We start from the raw sequence: 17,841 nt of genomic DNA, 5'->3' as shown, positions 1-17,841 counted from the left end.
TGTACGTGTGTGTGTGAAAAAGGGAAAAACCAAGTGAAGCGTTGAAACAGCGAATCTCGCCTCGTCTGTCGCCTGTCTTCCGCGTCTTTGATTACCCGTCATCATCACCAACCACTCCTAGGCGAGAATCTGTCATTTGGCACCATGAACCACTGTACAAATCCGGATCTCGAGATCCAGCAACTCCGAGCCCTACTAAAGCAAAGAGATGAGGCGATGAGAAGTAAGGAAGAAGACCTTCGCAAGGCAAAACGGGAAATATCGCAACTGCAGAATTCTGTTTATCAATCGCAAATAATTCAATCCCCGAACCAAAGCGTTGGTGCTTCTGCTGTTCAAAATGAGTTCCATCCGTCAAGTACTACTATACCCGTCACGCCGCCTTTCCACCAAGATGGCATGTCGAGAAGTAATACAGTTCCTCGCAGCAATGGTATCCAGGGGCATAGCCGTCATGAAGGCATTGTACGACCCTCTGTAAGATCACTTTCTAAATATGCCCACACGTGTGTATAATTGGGTCGCCTCCCATACTGACGGGTGTTCGCTAGAACCGACATGGCCATAGTGCCCACGCCATCAAGCGTGCTAGGACCATGTCTCAACAGGCACCAACATCGCAGAAGATGGATCGCCTCGGTTCAAACCTGTCCACCCAGTCCGCTGGTCCCTTCACAGGAAATGCTCCGATAACCCCTCCATCGCGAGTACATCACGCTAGCATGCAGATGGGAAATGTTGGCATGATGGATTACGTAGACAAGGACGAGCCCGTGTCATCTTACGCTCTTGTCCATTCGCAATCTATGCGTTCATCCCAATCATCGAGACATCGACATGATATGCCAACCCTCGCCGAGTCTGGGCCTCCGACCGGCGTGATGCTTGACCCTGAAGTCTACTTTGCGCAGAATCCTTTTCATGAAGAACCTTCGCAAAACCACGATGTCGATGTGCCCCAATTCAACATTACTAACGTATCTGTCTGCGGATCGATGACCACAGCACCTACGTATGACACCGCGCCGATGACCCGACAAAATAGTTTGTTTGATAACCAGTCCGTGTCGGGTGGCGTTCGTATGATGAGCCTCGGATCACAGATGTCGCAAGGTGGTGAAGCATACTATCCAGAAGGCTCTCATCAAAACAATAGCAGTGGAGATAATTCACCATTAGGCAAACGACCTTATTGTAGCGAAGATGCACTCATTGCTGTCGGTTCGAGCCTCGCGCCTCCCTTTGCTCACCAATACGCTTCCTCCGCACCTACCGACGCACTCCTCGCTTCAGATATGGAACGGTCGGTATCAAGTGCAAGCATGGCCAGCACTAGGTCGAATTCGTCCTTAAAGGCTCGTGCTAAGGATACTCTGAAACAGCAATGTCAACGTGCTCTGAACGCGCCGCTAAAGCCCAAGCCGAGCGCTGAGCAGAACGTCGCCGAGCCCCAAGCCAATACAAAGAAGGACGGTAAAACTGCGATTACGAAGACGAAATATGTTCGACCGAAACAACCCAAAGTCTACTGTGACCAATGTGATGAACACAAAGAAGGGTTCCGCGGCGAGCATGAGCTCCGCCGCCATAGGGACGCTAAACACCAGGTTACCGTTAAGAAATGGATCTGTATTGATCCGTCTACGCACGGCCTTCCGATAGGCGTCCCCGCCGTCAATCCTCTCAGTAAGTGCAAAGCCTGCAAGGCACAGAAGAAGTACGGCGCGTACTACAATGCGGCCGCCCACCTTCGTCGCACTCACTTCAAGGAGAAGCCATCTCGACAAAAGAATAAGGGCAACGGCAACAACCGTAGCGATGAAGACAAGCGTGGTGGCAAGGGCGGTGGCGACTGGCCTCCCATGAGTGAGCTTAAGAACTGGATGAAAGAAATCTGGGTGAGCAAGTACGAACAAGATGATGACGATGATGCTGAAGACGATGTGGGACACCCAATGGCGGACGCCGAGTCAGGGGGTATGGAGTCGTATTCCAATGATTTCAACATGCCTCATAAGATGACCAGCAACATGTTTACCGATGTCGATTATAGCAACCTGGTCGTCAACACAGATGTTGGTTATGTGAATGGTATGCCTCTTTCATCGGCCGACTTCAACTTCAACAATACTATGTCGCCCAATACCATGTCACCTAACTTTCCCTCGGACCCTTCGGCGATTACTCCCCATGACCAAATGAACCAGTACAGTTCGGCGCTATCCTCGTCTGCAACTGTTACCCCGATGACGACGTACCACGAAGTACAAGTGTCCGGCAATATGGAAGATTTCGATTTTAATATGGTTTATCCTCAGTGATCCCATCCGCCTCTTTTATTCGATCCTCACCAGACGCGGGAAAAGAAGTAAAAAAACAAACCAGAACGAGAAAAAAAAAGCAGGCTCAGGAAAGGAAGCAGAGAAAGGTTAACATTCTCGCTACCTTCTCCCTGACTTCTACCCTAGGGTCAACACATTGATTAGCCTATTCTTCGCTTCACCTCACTGGTGACACGGCTTCATATGCCATTGACCAAGACGATTCACGTCATCTGAAGAGCAGATCAAGTTCCATCTTCGCCCGCTATTATACTACACTATTGTTTTAAATCCACGATTCGTTTCCTATTTGTTTGGGGCACATCGCATCGGTCTCGTTTATTCTCCTTTAGCATTTACGCGGGTGGGATGTGAGGATACGTTTTCGTCGCTACCCGCTTCTTTCGTGCGGTCAATTAGTCCACCCTTAGTAGCATTAACTTCAAGCGAAGAGTAGCGCCGGGTTTGTACCAAAATTGCGAGCGGACACAACGTTATACTGGGGCGATTATGAGTAGCCCAGCGAATGATGCTGCACTAGAAAGGGCTTGCGGATATTGCCATTGCCTATTTGTATCCATATTCCTCTCTCGGAGACTCATAAGGCGTCCTGGTGACCTAGAGGCGGCGCCTCTTCGATCTTGATCGCTTGATCGCGTCAACTTCCAGTGAAATCATCTTTACGGCGTTTTTTTTTTTTCCCTTTCCTGGGGACGGGGTTTATTGCTTTTGCTTTTACGAGGCGAGAGAGCCGATGGGGCCTCCTGGCGTTTCGCGTGTATATCCAGGTTAACCCGGGGGATAGACGGGGTAGGAGGGGGCCTTAGCGGCCTAATTGGTTGTGACCTTTTTTTCCTTTTCACTTAGCGTGGAGTTGAGAGCTATGGTGGTGTGGATACGGAAGCAAGAAAAGGAGACTAGATACTTCTTTTTTTTTTTTTTTTTCTTTCCGGTAATTGTTGTGGAAGGAGAGAGACATCCGGGTGCGGCAAAGGTCATAGTACCAGCAGCAGCTGAATGATTTTCATCGCGCAGATGAGCGTGTTGGTTATCTACCCGTCGCTTTCATACCTCCTTTCAACGTACTCGATTATATTGTAATGCCTTCAATTTAGTTCTAGCGGTAGTTGGGTACTCCCCCCTATTTCGTGGGGGAGTTGCCGTCCGGCCATTGTCCGGTCGGACTGGCAATTAAGGTGCAAAAGAGCACACTTGCCAACTCATTCTCTGTTGTTACACCTCATTTATCAGCGCTACTTGTGAGATTTCAAATCCCCTTGTCTTCAGCATAATAACACCAGAGATATCTACTTGGGTACTTCTGTAATCAAGCGGCTCTTCAATTCTAATAGCTTCATATCTTAATCCTCCATCACAGGCGATATGCCCTCTTATACCTAAGTAGGTATGCTCTGTTACTATGAAGATCGCCCTCGTTATGGAAGTTTCCTCCGATCCCGCGTGGCAAATCGTCCAGTGGGACATGTTTCGACTTTGTTCTTTAGCGACCTTTTTATAGGCCAATCCTAGCGGGAGTGGTTCCGGAAACCATTGATGGGTCTTCTAAGTCTGCAGCTACCTTTACTTGGTATCTAAGCGCTGATCCCACGGATGTCTCCCTAGCAGAGCAGCAGAGTAGGTACGGAGTTGATCTAAACTAGCGGCGTGACGTTCTCGGCGAAGAAGCAGGAATAGTCTATCCTAGCACGTTAGGAACGCATTTTAAGGTGTTTTGCTATCCTCTTCGGATCTCGCTTTTCCTTGCCGAAATCTCTCAGCCTCAGCGTAGTAAACTGGTACAGATGCCCCCCCTTGGACCATACCTAGGTATATACCTAAGCTGATTTAGCGATATTTGCTTTTTGGTACGCACATCATATATGTTTCAATAGCAACCCGCTCATAACAGATTCCGAACAAAATACAAGGAGCAAAGACGTACAAAATAAAATATGCAGGTAATAAGAATTAACGAAGATAATTGTAATAGACAGATTTTATCATACGGAATACTACATATTTCATAAACATAAGATATAATTCAGTTATCCGCGGTTATACCCGCAATAAAAACCCCTGGTTTTCCCCGCGCTATCTACCTAGGTAGGTACATATTATCTAGCAGTCTAGGTACCGGGAAAAATCAAGAACTGACGTTATTCAACCTCCCTCTTTTATTTCGTGCTTCCTGGGAATTTCTTTTCAAGATTGCCATCGGTTGGTTTACAAAATTGGTGTCTTCCTTCAATGCATCTTTCTAAGTAAAGAAAAAACGATGCGACCCTTCGTTTCCTTCGTCTTCCTAGACTCCCTCTATTATTTTTTACTTGCCCACTTTCTTTCGTGGCCGTTTGCAAAGCATCATCTTCAGGTTACTCGTTATCTTACCGGTCTATCGTTACATCCCAAGCTATTCTTGCTTACATATTGATGCCATTAAAACATGGCTGGCCATAATAATGATGCACCTTCTATGCCTCCGCCGGTTTATCAGCTTCCGGAATGGGAGACAATAACTCATCCGCCAAAACCCCGTCAGTCCTTATTAGGACGTATTCTTCCCTCTAAAGAAGACCCCGATGAACATCTAGCCATGTCAGCTAGACCTTCTACGGCATTGGATCATGAACAAGCCAAGGAACCACCCGACAGAGCATCTACTACGCTCCCAATGTATAATTCACCAGCCACCAAGAGTGATACAGCAAAACCTTCGCTCATTGCACCGTTACGCAAACGCCTGGATTCCGTCTTTCCTCCCCACCGGACTTATTTTGGACGCTCTAGGCGTTTCTTTTTTCTTTTTATCGTCTTACCCGCAGTCATATTCGTCTTCCTACTTGTCCCCCTAGCTATTGGCCTCGGTGTAGGTTTATCGCGTCGCCATTCGGGCTCACAGAACCTACCACTCCCAAGCAATAAGGACATATTCACCGGTGAATTGACATATTACGATCCCGCTTTAGGCGCCTGTGGTATTCAATCCAACAGCTATGAGGATATTGTTTCTGTATCGCATATCATCTTCGACGCCACAAGCCAAGGGAACGATCCCAACACCAATTCCCTTTGCGGTATGCGAATTAGAGTTACCAGGGATTTTGTCGAAGCTGGCGCTGGAAATCGCAGTGTAGATGTTGTAGTTGTAGACCGCTGCGTTGGTTGCCAGGCCACCGATCTGGATCTCAGTCTCTCCGTATTTACGCAATTGGCGCCACAGGATAGTGGGAAGGTGGTTGGAAGCTGGGCATGGTTGAGCTGAAGGGCTAAGAACAGTTCGAAATAATGATGGGACGACAGCATTGCGGCATTTTCAGCGGGGCTTTTGCTTTCATACGGAGTTCGGTTAACGGTTACTATACCCTTTCTTTCCATAGGTTTGAATCAAGCGTTCCAAATCTCATCTAATCATCCAAGTCTCTTGCGAAGTAGAAGTAGTGTCCGTGCCTCAACCCGCAATTTCTGCCATAGAATAATGGTAGCGAAACCATCGGCTCACGGCGTACAGCTTTGTGACTGTCTTAATCTGCAGAGATCGAACTTCGTCGGACCGAGTAGCTGTGTCATATGACTTGCTTGACAAATAAGAAATTTTAACATTATTTCTGAGAGCATTCTTTTCGACATACTACCGATGATCCAGCCGAATAAAACCGCGTTTAGGCGCGGCGAGGCACGTCCACTAACATTCAAGCTATCCTTATGTACCTACTTAAATAGGGTGCTTGTGGCCTCGGGCCTTTACGTAGCCCCTAGTAATATCTATAAATACTGGTGTATTACTAACAGGAGATCTACTGGGATGTTGTTCCATAATTGTTAGCGAGGTGACATGTCATAAATTGATATAGGGGACCTAAGTTTATGTGTACAACTTCATTACCTATAGCTCAAACCATCTCAGCTGTTTTCCCCAACTACATCAAGCTCGTCCCTACTCTATGAGAATAAAGAAGGGGGGAAATCCTACGCTATGTAAATGGAAGAATATCTTTATGGCACGTGCTCTATATGATCCTTTATTGATAAGCCTATAAGACTATTTTGGCCCCCATTTTGAGCAGCTTGCCTCAATGATGAACTTGTTTGCATCCAACAGACGGTTTACCCAAAACCAAGTACACTTTTCCGTAAATATATGGCACATGGGGCGTCTAGAGTGCCGTAAAAGGGACAGACCTAGAGTATCGCTTGACAAGGGAAAATGCAGCTCGCCTCTTACTTCTCTAAAAAGCGATAACCAAGGTATATCACACTGTACAAGGAGCCTGGTATAGAGCCCGGCCACCTTTCTTCTTGTACTGTAGTTTTCGGTACGCGGGATACTTTTCTTTCCCGCGTACAAGATTACACGATACTGTTAATAATTCTGCGTCTCGCTGTCCATTAGAAGCTAGTTCAAATTACAATGAGTCGACTGAGTTAAAGCAATACAGACTTGAGAATATTCCAAGAGCCATGAACTTAATTGTGGTTCTAATGTATGGTATGGCCATGAACCTGCTCCAGAACCCTCTCGCCCCCATTTTGGGCTGAAAACCCCCTCACCAGCTAGACTGTTTACGTCTAGTCACCTAGTAGGCATATCTTGAAGACGTTAAATCGAAACAAAAGTTCCATGAGCTCATTTCCATGTGAAATCTATTCTACTGTGCCTCTTTTAATATATATACTTTTGATCTTTGTAGAAGCAATGGTGTGATTTCAGTCTTCTTCAGACAAAAACCAACCTAAAACAACCTTGGTCAGTCATTGTGGCGGGTCTGTAGCTTGCTTTTCAGCTGAAAAATATGGCTGAAAATGTGGGATTCTACTGGTGGACGCCATTAATCATGGGCCTATCCTTACTCTCCGGAGTACTTTTTTCTATAGGTCATCACCTATTCTATAAGTCCTTAGAGAACAAACCAACATCGACGGGCGACTATGACATACTGGGTTCACATTACCAAGGACAGCAATTTAATATTGCGGTTGGGACCGCCTTCGCTTTTCTTGCCAGAGCAGCTTTCATTCTAGCCGTCTCTACTGCATACTGTCAATTATTTTGGCAGCGTATCAAAGGGCAGTCTAAAACGGGCAATCCTCCGACACTGGAGAGGGTAGACATTGTTTATTCCGGAATAAACAATATAATCTCCTTGTTCACGGTCCCTGTCTGGTACAGGTACCCTGTACTGTTCCTCATGGCGATATCAGTCTGGTCAGTGATAGCGGCACAATAAACAAGCCAAAAAGTACTGAAAAAGGCTAATGGCCAACAGGTTAATACCCATCGCATCTATCATCACGCCCGCAACTCTATCGGTAGCTCTACGAGAGAATATCACGGATACCTCGACCCAACATATACCCCAAATAGACTTCTTCAACCTTAACTTCGTAGCCGGAATGCCTGCAACGGTAGGAGAAAACCGCTTATCGATGTACTATACGTATACCGGCCCAAGCCAGATTGCAAAACAGATCGCGATGAGCGTAGCGGCGCAGAAGGCTATGCTACCCATCAATCCGCCTTTTCCCAATTCGACCTGGTCGCTGGATTTCCACGGCCCGAGTCTGAAGTGCGATCCTTTGGATTCGAGTCAGAATATAAGATTTCAGCAGAACGTCGCCAATTACCTTATGAACGGTTCAAATTGCGAGGCTCCGACGTACCTCTCGTGGTACCCACGCTATTCCACAGACAACAAGCAAACTAGCGATGAACCATACGTCCAAACAACACAGGGTAGCCTTTCCTCCCTATCCTTTAGCGACCCCGATGCGATTTTCAAGACAGGTATCGGGACGTACGATCTCGTGAAGCAGGACTCCCTCTTATACGTTGCCATTATGCCGAACTTGATCAATACTCGACGGTTCACCCTATCTTGGGAGTCCCTTGGTTGCGACCTCGGAATTTACGCAGATACAATCACACCTGATAATCCGCTGGGTGTGGTAGGTGGTAATGTGACCATGCTACAATGCCAACTACATAACTCAACTTATCATACAGACTTCCGCTACTTGAATGGGGCGCAGAACGTCAATATTAGCATAACGGATGTGGGAGACACCGTACCCGTCATCAACTTCGTAAGGGGCGCCAGCAGTGGCGGCGAGTTTTCCAGGAATTGTACAACACTAAATGAGGACGACGAACTTGGGAAACAATGTGAATATGATGCTGGCCTACTCTCTCAACTCTCCTATCAAGCCGTGTTGGAAGCCTTCACGACCCTCATGACGGGCAGCATCGCACTTGTTTCTGGTACGGGGTTGGTCGACTCGACCAGCGTCCGGAGCACTAGCATCATCGATACTACGGAAATGGAATACCTAACAGATTACGAAATCCACAAGGAGTCGACAGTAGGCCAAGACCCCTTCCCGGATCTTCAGTGGCAGCTCTCCAACTCCAGTATGCCAGATACCGGTGGTATTTGGAGGCTTCGCCAGACAGAGCCCGAGCAGTCGTTACAGCAATTTCTAGAGACCATGTTCCAAAATTACACAGTCAGCCTCATGAGCTCCTCGACGTTACAGTATGCGCCCCCCCTCCTATTAAAATACCACAATTATTACTAATGAACAAAAAGGCCGAATTATTCCTCCCCTACAGCACCAGACAAAGTCACCATCACGCGTTTTACTACCCAGACAGTATACGTTTATGCAGCGGATAAACTTTGGGCAGCTTACGGTGCGGCGGCTCTAGCTACGCTGGCGTCAGTCATAATCGGACTGGTAGCCATCGTGACTAGTGGCGTGTCATATAGCAATGCGGTGTCGACGATTATGCGGATTGGATGGACAACCTATCTCAACGTTGAAGTACGAGAGACGGACCTCGATGGAAAGAATCCCCTTCCCAATTACCTCGCAAAGGCGACTGTCCGGGTAGACCCACGAGAGCCGGTAGTATATGTCGAACAAGATCCTGCGCATCCTAAGGGTGCCGGTACGGGCACTGCTTTACTAGATCAACGAGCTTAAGGGATGAGAACAAAAAGGCAATACACGTAAAATGGCAGCAAAAAGATCAAAAACGTACAACATCGAGGATTCGCTGGTCGTCACCGACCCAACTATTGATTTGATGGTATTCCACGAAAGGAAAGCTTCAAGAATATCTGAAGCTAAAAGCTGCTAGGGGCATAATCGAATGGATGAGCATCTCATGTGGAATGTGGCTTATAAGTAATGCCGAGAGTTCCTTGCCCTTTTTTGGTCTGTTATGAGCTAAGACTTTGCAATTCAGTTAGTAGAGAATTATGAGGTTCAAAGATTTCTAATATCTCATAAGAAGTAATTTCTGACTCCTGTTGTAACGGTGGGGCATGGCAAATGATTTCGTCGGAATGCATGTACGAGAAAGAAGATTCATTATCTGGGATGAAGGCGACCAATATTTCTCCTGTACTACCGAGGGTAATGCCGCAATGGGCCTTATCAAAGCTCTAAAGAGCCCGGAAGAGACTAGGAACAGGAATCTCTTCTTGAGTGATTTCGCCGTTACTTAGAAGAAATTACGTGCAGCCATTGAAAGGGTGCAAGGAGTCAAATATGCAACAGAAAACATCAGGAGCAGAGACTCCATCGAGAAAAAACAAGAAGCTGTCCTTCGCGGTGACAGGCTCGCTACATTTGCGCTCATAGAGACCGGTTTCGTAGCTGGCGGATATGGGGGTCACTTGGAAGAGGAGGCAGGTGAAATTATGAATGAAAAATTTGGCCTGAGAAAAAATACGTTAGATGGAGTTATCAAGGATGCCTTGAAAGCATTGAATCTTCTTTAATCGCCTCGCTTCGAGCACACGGGCGGAGCCACCACTGGGACAGCGCGAGGACGGTTTCATACGTGAGTGGCCCATCCGAGGTTCAATCCGAGACCCATCACTGGTGACAGGATATCTGGATTCATTACTGAATCGCTGGCCCTGGGGAAATGATCTAGAGCGATTCCAATAGAAAAGTAGGGAAAGGATTTTTAAAGACTGACTCGGGAATTAGACGACACTGACAAAAACACAAGGAAAAAAGGACGAAAAAACGAGGCTTCTGTGTATTTCATTCCAAACATCTCGCCTTAGAAGAAACAGTGCCAAATATACCACAAAATTCCTCTACTATAGCACGGCGTTTTTATGTAATGAGCGCCTCCGTTTCGTTACTTACCGGGAGGAAGATGGAGCATTTTTCTTGCCTCTCATTTCGGCGATGGTGCAACAGGAGAAGTTTTTTGTTGAACTTGAGACCTAAGCAGAGCCGCTTTAGATCCACAACAGGACCGACTCGGTACTTGCTCGGTCAGCCTAGGATGCCTCCGAGTATCTCTTATCCAATGACGCATTTTGCTGTGCTCGTATGGATTAAAAGTCAAAATAATAGGGTTTCTCTAGACTTGGCGACTATGGGACTCTAAACACTTACTAATACCCATCATACCTCGGCGGCTCGGTAGATAGGGTGGATAGGTGCCCAGGTGGGTAGATACATGTATCCGAGCATAGATATGTAAGTTTTGTGTCTCGGATGATCATTCTTAGGCATGAGTTATCGGCTGTGCAAACTCATGTAGTCTTTCGACGCTTTTTCTAGGCGCATGAGATTCGGCGTCCGGCGGCCGTCAATAAAAAAAAAAATAAGAAAAAAATGATTTAAAAAATACTAATTAAGACCGGATCTTCCGGGTAGCGGCTCTTTCGGGACCAACCGTAGTAAAGCGGAACGAACTACGTGAGTTGCTCATGATGGGCCCATTATATGTGGGTGCTCTTCTATGGTTCCATCGGGACCGCCGATCAACATCAAGAAGAAAGTCCGACACAGTTCCTCACTCGCGCGACACGCCGTCACGAGTCCGATGGGGTGATGACGCAGTAGGGCGATAAGAAAAAAACTCAATAATGAAAAAAGGAGTTTCTCTAAGGGTCCGAGTGGTACATTATACTTTTAAATAAAAAGGGCCGTGGACCATGGACCATGGCTTCTCAGAGGGGTCTTGAAGTCTACATGAATCAAGCTTATCCTCAGCTTGTAACTGTTACAATTTTATAATTATTCATCGCTTTTTTCTTTATTATCGACTGGGCGGAATATGCCTTTCCTTAAACGAAACACCGATCAGGTGGAAACACCCAATGCCGGGCCTACGAACGAAGCCGGCTCTGTGCCCAAGCAAGAGCAGAGCCCCTCGAACGCTTCTCCGGCAGCGAAACAGCAAAGAATAACCTTCCTATCCATATTCTTAGGTGTCGTCGCCAGTATAGGTGGCTTTATGTTTGGATATGTCAGCGGTCAAATCTCGGGTTTTTTCGCGATGGCTGACTTTGCCACCCGTTTCGGTGAAGCGCAACCGAATGGCACGTACGAATTCGGGGCCGCGAGACAAGGAACTATCGTCGGTCTACTTCCCGTTGGTTGCTTGCTCGGCGCTTTGATTGCGGGACAACTTGCCGATAGACTCGGTCGCCGTTTGGCCATCTCGTTATCGGCTCTGTGGTCATGCGTCGGAATCGTAATTGAGATCTCATCGCAAACGGTCTGGGTGCAATTCGCAGTTGGCCGCTTGGTCACCGGTTGCTCCATTGGCGCTCTGTCTGTTTTAGTTCCCATGTATCAATCAGAAAGCAGCCCGGCGATTATTCGTGGTATCTTGGTTTCGACATACCAACTTTTCATCACCCTCGGCATCTGGACTAGTTACATGGTCGACTGGGGTACCGCGGATATGACATCTAGCGCCTCGTGGCGAATTCCCAACGGTCTCGGATTCCTCTGGTCCTTGATCCTCGGAGTTGGTATCCTCGTCCTCCCCGAAAGTCCCCGACACGCCTATCGTATGGGCCGAGAAGAGGAGGCACGTAACACGATCGCGAGGTTGGCCGGCGTCGATCCCCATCACCGCAGCGTTCATGATCAGATTATGGAGATCAAGGTTAAATTAGACGAAGAAAAGAACAGTGGCAAGGCAAGCTGGTTCGAGATATTTACCGGGCCAAGGATGTTGTACAGAACCTTGCTAGGTGTTATTCTTCAGGCCGGTCAGCAGCTCACCGGTGCCAACTTCTTCTTCTACTATGGAACCACCGTCTTTAAGGCGACTGGATTGAGCGACAGCTACGTTACACAAATCGTTCTCGGTACGGTCAACGTTGCTACCACGATCGCCGGTCTATTTGTTGTCCAGAAAGTTGGTCGCAGAAAGGCTCTTATCGCAGGTGCAGCTTGGATGATGGTGTGCTTCTTGTGAGTTGTTTTACCCATTTCCCCCTGAATGTGTGCCCTCTGAGGCTAATTCACATAACCACAGCATCTACGCTTTCGTCGGTCACTACGCTTTAGACTCCGCCAACCCCATGAATACCCCACAAGCTGGTTCGGCCTTAATCGTCTTCTCTTGTCTCGCTATTGCCGCATTCGCTACGACGTGGGGGCCATTGGTTTGGGCTGTTGTCGCCGAGCTCTATCCTTCTCGATATCGGGCCCCATGCATGGCACTGGCTACCGCCTCGAATTGGTTCTGGAATTTGTGAGTATAATATGCCCCATATCATTGGTAATTATTTACTAATAGATGTCTTAGTATGATTTCATTCTTCACTCGATTTATCACCGACGCGATCGACTACTTCTACGGGTTCGTATTCGCTGGTTGCTGCGCCGCTCTTATTGTCATCGTCTACTTTTTCGTGATCGAGACCAAGGACCGCAGCCTAGAAGAGATCGATACTATGTATCTTCTCCACGTCAACCCTATCAAGTCGAGTCACTGGGATGGCAGCAAAATGCCAGAAGGCGCTACGGCGGATTCGCTTCACGAGGAGCATGCCGAGGTTTAGAATAGGACATAGGATGCATATAGACTGTACAAGTACTAGACTACATAATATTAATTCAAATTTGTTATGAACAGAAACCCCATATATGCGTTATACTACTTAAGATAACCCTACCCATCGCTCATAACCAACATCCTCTTCTCTATAATGTGTTAGCCTCACATGTCTCTAGAAGTTGAGCTGTAGAAAAGAATAGCTCTGGCGAGATACATATCCTACATAAAATATATCTAGTTGATTGGTCGGATTTATTCGTATACCAATCACTCGCCTTCCCTAGCCCAACTGCTCATTAGGAGACTCGCCCTTTGTAGCTTCCATGTCACTCTCTCGGCCATAAATAGCATCGCTCTGGTCCCAAGCATTCAGTTCAAGGAGCTCAGGTATTAATCGAATAGGACCATCCTCTAGAGGCTGTGTTCTCCAATATTCAAGTGCGTAGTTATGGACTCCATCTTGCCGAGTTAGATATCGCTCCAGGTTGTCGTGGGTTAATGTGAGCTGATGGTGCCTGACTTCGTGAGCTTGATCAACAGCGTCTGGGTCATCATTCCTTGATATCCCATGGTTGTAACCATTCGTGGTGTGCTGGTCAGGAGGCATGTGAGCCAAAAGGGGCCCGTTGTGTAGACTAGCGTTGCAATTTGCTTGTTCGCTATCGTCATCGTTAAGCGCCACATTGTTATCAACCCTTTGTCCCGGACCAGAAGTGAGATGGAGCACATATCCGTTAGAGCCATGCGTCGCATTATGAGTCTGTATATCCATTTGAGCCGAGCTATTGCTAGTATGGTTGTCTCTTCTAATAGATCTTGGGTTCCGCCTAGATCTCCGGGAACTACGGCGTGCTCGTTCATTCCGAGGGTCGGTACTCTTTTCATTGATTAGTACGAATTGCGATCGAAGACTTCTAAACTCACTTCACGATTAGACATTTTCGTTTTCGTCGCGACTCTCGCATCAGATAATGGTGACCAAGTTCTACCCTATCCATCTGCGTATGACTCTCAGGGCCTCCCACTCCTGTCTCGCCATATTCTATTTATATTGGAAACCTTCCCAGCTATTATCCGTGGGAATATCTGGGCCATTATCCATATAATACCAAACCCACCCCAGAGCGATTGTAAAAGGGGCTCCTAACGACCATGCTCCGATGTGTCCTCGCTTGATATGCCATCTTCCGATGGCTGCAGGTGATATATCATATTTCATACAATATCCGATCTAGTCATATTCGGCATGGCGAATCATTGCACGTCAATATCGTCACGCACCCTTGCCAAGATGCCACGATCTTGCGTCAAATCCCATCAACAGGGTTTAGATCTCGTTCTAGGTTGGATTTGAGGTGACTCGTTAAAGATAACTGGGAATACCCTAGCCTAGAAATTCCCAATTTGGTTGCGTACCTTAGGTGTGATAATTCGCCTGCATTGCTTTGCAGCAAAAAAAAAAAAAAAAACCATTGGCCCCTACATCATATTTTGCCAGGAGTTATAACCTCGCTATTGAATTCCACATATGCCGCCGCCCGTAATATGTTCATGCTGTTACAGTCTTACCGAAACAGCCACCTATGCTAGGTGTCCACTCCATGAGAATGGCTTCAACCAAGATCGTAGGCCAAGTTCTCGGGTATCGATTCCGGGGCGGCATTATCCCTGAATATCGCGTGTATCACACCTCCTACCAAAATATTATTCGTCAGGTGGTTCGGCTATGGTTCTTTGGGGGTCATGAAACGGGGATCAAGATCGAGGTCGACCAAACCCTTCCCTTTTGAATCTGTCAGCTTATCTGACATGGGATCCGCGAGGGCGAAGGTAGTACAAAGGCCCCAACCACCTAATTTTTCGGTGGCTTAAACACCAAGGACATTGTTCCCCGAGCATATGACGGAGAGATAACGTCATGTTCTACCTAAGACAACAAGCCTACATAACCAAATTACGAATTAAAGTCGCCGATGGCCCTTTAATGCATCGTAGGATTTGAATTTTCGATATGCACTATGTTGTTAGCGAGTGACGTGGCTCCTTACCAACTTTCTGAGATATCATAATGAGATGCTCTTTCTATATAGCTGGCCGAGCCGAGAAACGGAGAATCGTATGACTCTCCAGATTTGTATGGGGAGATCGATCAGTTGACTCAAAATCGATTCCCGGGCAGGCTTTCAGCCCAGTCTAAGTGCTCTAGCTCTATATATGACTTGGAAAAGATAGGTTATTTCGGTGTGTTATGGTTGGCAAAAGCCTTGCCGAAATGTCCGCAAATAACTCGGCAACACGTAGCGTAACACAATCCCACCCCCGGACAAAAGTAGAGGGGCCAGTTCTATTTATTTTGAGATGTATCTGTAGTATAGGTTCTATCAATCCGCACCTCCTTTCGAGAGTTGTAATGTCACCGACAGTTTCTTATGCCAGGTAGGATGTCGTATCATCTAATACATAGCAGCAAAATCTAGCACTTTCTCTCGAACATAATTTAATCTTAAAACCCAAGGTCTGAAACTAACGATGTGAAATGTCTTAGATAATAACCCAAGGAGGTATGATCAACACCCAGATTAGGTACCTAATTGAGTATGGATACTTGGCAACAACAACGAGAACAAACATATGCGTAACGAACCGGGCTCTACCGTTTATTTGTACGTTCCACTCCTGTCACCACTTAGAAGCCTACATGCCGCTATGATAATAATTAGGCGAAAACACGCTGAATGTAGATGCTATGAAACGTATCGCTTCACTTAGTCATTCCTTATAGCTGGGATCTTCTCCGGACCTCGGTATATCACCTACTCAAGGCCGATGCGGTGGTATTGGAAAATGATACCCTGAGGCATGTAATATAACCTACCTAGGTACGCAGTCAAGGGTATCACGTGGTTTATAGTACTCGAAGACTCCCGCCTAACAAGTTCAAATTTACGCCTGCGAGTCACCTAACCTTAGAATTCCCTCTCCTATCTAGGTACATAGGTGACCTTAGGGTTTATCTGGAGTGGCTTAGGACGTATTATACCCAGAGTTTACTGTAGGGCTACATATTTCTTCGTATACCAATAGGAAATCTTAACCCTCAATACACTAGTATCCCGCGTTTTATTTGGAAGGGGTTGGCGTAGTAGGTTGGATTGCTATGGGTGAAGCGATATATGTTGGGAAAATCAAGACGAAATCTGCCGTGGAACTCCTACTACTATACGTCGATGATATGTCAATTTTGCTTTTTGATTTGGGAATCGGCTCCTCGTGACATCGATACCCTGACAATACAACATCATGATCCCGGCGTATCCCCGCTTCTCTTTTCGAGTTCTCCCAGTACCGGGGATCTAACGATAGGTATTAACTTACCAATCCCCTTAATAATAAGATTGCTCGTTTCCTAAACATTCAAAACGACACAGTTGTCGAATTTGAGTACTTCCGAACGGGAAACTATCAAAGGGGCTTCATACATAAGATCGGCTCAGACTAATCAATTGATGATCTTAGACAATGTAATCACGAATGATCTTCAAAAGAAAACCATGGCCACTATATGCTAATATAAACATGCGAAGGGCTGAAAAAAAAAAGGATGCTTACAAAAGGCCTCCTACGAAAACGAGTTGGGTTATATCTACCAGGGGCTCGAAGATTTAATAGTTATTTTTGCATCTTCTCAACTAAATAAGGAAGCTACATAATCATTGAATCAGTCTCCAATAGCTATATGGTAATCTCACTTACACAGCATCGGCTGTCACCCGGTTATTTTTTTCTGTTTTCTGGATGGTGCGAGTCCGAGGGAACCGACAGGATGCGAAAGGGTTACAATAAATTATGTGTGTCGACGCCAGCTACCTTTTATATACCACCCCCCCACTTCCTTTCAGGAGTTTTGTGTTCAGAATGTGAATTTTGATTGGTCCTTGCGAGGGGGAGGGTAGGACTTCTCATTAGTAGGGTTGTACTGATGAGGTTACGCTGCAGGTAATCCTCCAAAATCTCGTCAGCCACATGGCGAACTTATGATCTGCAGGCCCATAGTGCTTCCGATAGATATGGTTATTTTTTTCTCCGAAAAAAGAACTAAATGTCCTTCGTGATAATATTCTAGGTAATGTATCAAAAGTTGCGAGCGACACATTTAAATATACTAGGTTGTGTGAGGCCGTGGTATATATAAACACATACAATTGCCGGAGGATGCTTCAACTCCAATAGGGTACCAACTCCTCCTTCGTAACCAAAGTTGCGGCGGTCAGGATGAACTCCTGCTCGCTCTGGATAACCTTATGCTGTCATGCGGCTCAGTCGCAATGTCGACATAAATCAAAGAGTATTAGACCCAGCCCCCGTTGCATTTTTTATTTCCTAGCCTGCATTGATTGCCGCGTTTGTCGATTACTGTTACATTGACTGTTACCCGGATCCAACCCTACTTCCTAGTGAGATGACGGCTGATCTCAAGCCGATCGATTTTTCATCCTTCTCGCGAATCCTGCCTTACTACACCCTGTCTACCTGTGTATTTCAACGATAAACGTGCATTATGACCAGGTTGCCACGCTCACGGGGACATTCCGACTTAAATGGGGGGGGGGGGGGGGGGGGGGGGGGGGGGGGGGGGGGGGGGGGGGGGGGGGGGGGGGGGGGGGGGGGGGGGGGGGGGGGGGGGGGGGGGTGGGG

At 46.8% G+C, this 17,841-nt stretch overlaps 5 protein-coding genes across 5 annotated transcripts; 4 read left to right on the top strand and 1 right to left on the bottom strand.

Annotated features, from left to right (window-relative positions):
• Positions 1 to 144: 144 nt before the first annotated feature.
• F4822DRAFT_437239 (uncharacterized protein) lies at positions 145 to 2,321 on the top strand (the record flags this gene model as incomplete). The annotated part of the gene is made up of 2 exons (XM_051462396.1): positions 145 to 477; positions 552 to 2,321. The coding sequence occupies 2 exons, from the start codon at positions 145 to 147 to the stop codon at positions 2,319 to 2,321; spliced, it is 2,103 nt and encodes a 700-aa protein (XP_051313937.1).
• A 2,017-nt stretch (positions 2,322 to 4,338) lies between these two features.
• On the top strand, positions 4,339 to 6,028 carry F4822DRAFT_236406 (uncharacterized protein). The gene has a single exon (XM_051454230.1). The coding sequence runs from the start codon at positions 4,765 to 4,767 to the stop codon at positions 5,581 to 5,583; it is 819 nt and encodes a 272-aa protein (XP_051313936.1). The 5' UTR covers positions 4,339 to 4,764; the 3' UTR covers positions 5,584 to 6,028.
• Positions 6,029 to 6,855: 827 nt separating this feature from the next.
• On the top strand, positions 6,856 to 9,474 carry F4822DRAFT_236310 (uncharacterized protein). Its single transcript, XM_051454227.1, has 3 exons — positions 6,856 to 7,524; positions 7,586 to 8,851; positions 8,906 to 9,474. The coding sequence occupies exons 1-3, from the start codon at positions 7,112 to 7,114 to the stop codon at positions 9,300 to 9,302; spliced, it is 2,076 nt and encodes a 691-aa protein (XP_051313935.1). The 5' UTR covers positions 6,856 to 7,111; the 3' UTR covers positions 9,303 to 9,474.
• A 1,595-nt stretch (positions 9,475 to 11,069) lies between these two features.
• Positions 11,070 to 13,288, top strand: F4822DRAFT_236313 (general substrate transporter). Its single transcript, XM_051454228.1, has 3 exons — positions 11,070 to 12,557; positions 12,622 to 12,840; positions 12,895 to 13,288. The coding sequence occupies exons 1-3, from the start codon at positions 11,407 to 11,409 to the stop codon at positions 13,148 to 13,150; spliced, it is 1,626 nt and encodes a 541-aa protein (XP_051313934.1). The 5' UTR covers positions 11,070 to 11,406; the 3' UTR covers positions 13,151 to 13,288.
• Positions 13,289 to 13,290: 2 nt separating this feature from the next.
• On the bottom strand, positions 13,291 to 14,407 carry F4822DRAFT_236372 (uncharacterized protein). The gene is made up of 2 exons (XM_051454229.1): positions 14,071 to 14,407; positions 13,291 to 14,023 (listed from the first exon to the last, which is right to left on the bottom strand). The coding sequence occupies exons 1-2, from the start codon at positions 14,083 to 14,085 to the stop codon at positions 13,427 to 13,429; spliced, it is 612 nt and encodes a 203-aa protein (XP_051313933.1). The 5' UTR covers positions 14,086 to 14,407; the 3' UTR covers positions 13,291 to 13,426.
• Between the last annotated feature and the right edge of the window lie 3,434 nt (positions 14,408 to 17,841).

The sequence above is a fragment of the Hypoxylon trugodes genome, assembly GCF_022578975.1.
Source record: "Hypoxylon trugodes strain CBS 135444 unplaced genomic scaffold F4822scaffold_5, whole genome shotgun sequence".
NCBI classification, from domain to species: domain Eukaryota; kingdom Fungi; phylum Ascomycota; class Sordariomycetes; order Xylariales; family Hypoxylaceae; genus Hypoxylon; species Hypoxylon trugodes.
Note: the sequence above shows the minus strand (reverse complement) of the source record. Positions and strands in the feature narration are given on the sequence as shown.

Excerpts from the sequence above, each read along its gene's own strand:
- F4822DRAFT_236310 (XM_051454227.1), top strand. The coding sequence starts at position 7,112 with ATGGCTGAAAATGTGGGATTCTACTGGTGGACGCCATTAATCATGGGC. Across the intron at positions 7,525-7,585 it reads CTCATGGCGATATCAGTCTG|GTTAATACCCATCGCATCTA; the intron begins GTCAGTGATAGC and ends AATGGCCAACAG. Across the intron at positions 8,852-8,905 it reads ATGAGCTCCTCGACGTTACA|GCCGAATTATTCCTCCCCTA; the intron begins GTATGCGCCCCC and ends ATGAACAAAAAG.
- F4822DRAFT_236313 (XM_051454228.1), top strand. The coding sequence starts at position 11,407 with ATGCCTTTCCTTAAACGAAACACCGATCAGGTGGAAACACCCAATGCC. Across the intron at positions 12,558-12,621 it reads TGGATGATGGTGTGCTTCTT|CATCTACGCTTTCGTCGGTC; the intron begins GTGAGTTGTTTT and ends ACATAACCACAG. Across the intron at positions 12,841-12,894 it reads TCGAATTGGTTCTGGAATTT|TATGATTTCATTCTTCACTC; the intron begins GTGAGTATAATA and ends TAGATGTCTTAG.
- F4822DRAFT_236406 (XM_051454230.1), top strand. The coding sequence starts at position 4,765 with ATGGCTGGCCATAATAATGATGCACCTTCTATGCCTCCGCCGGTTTAT.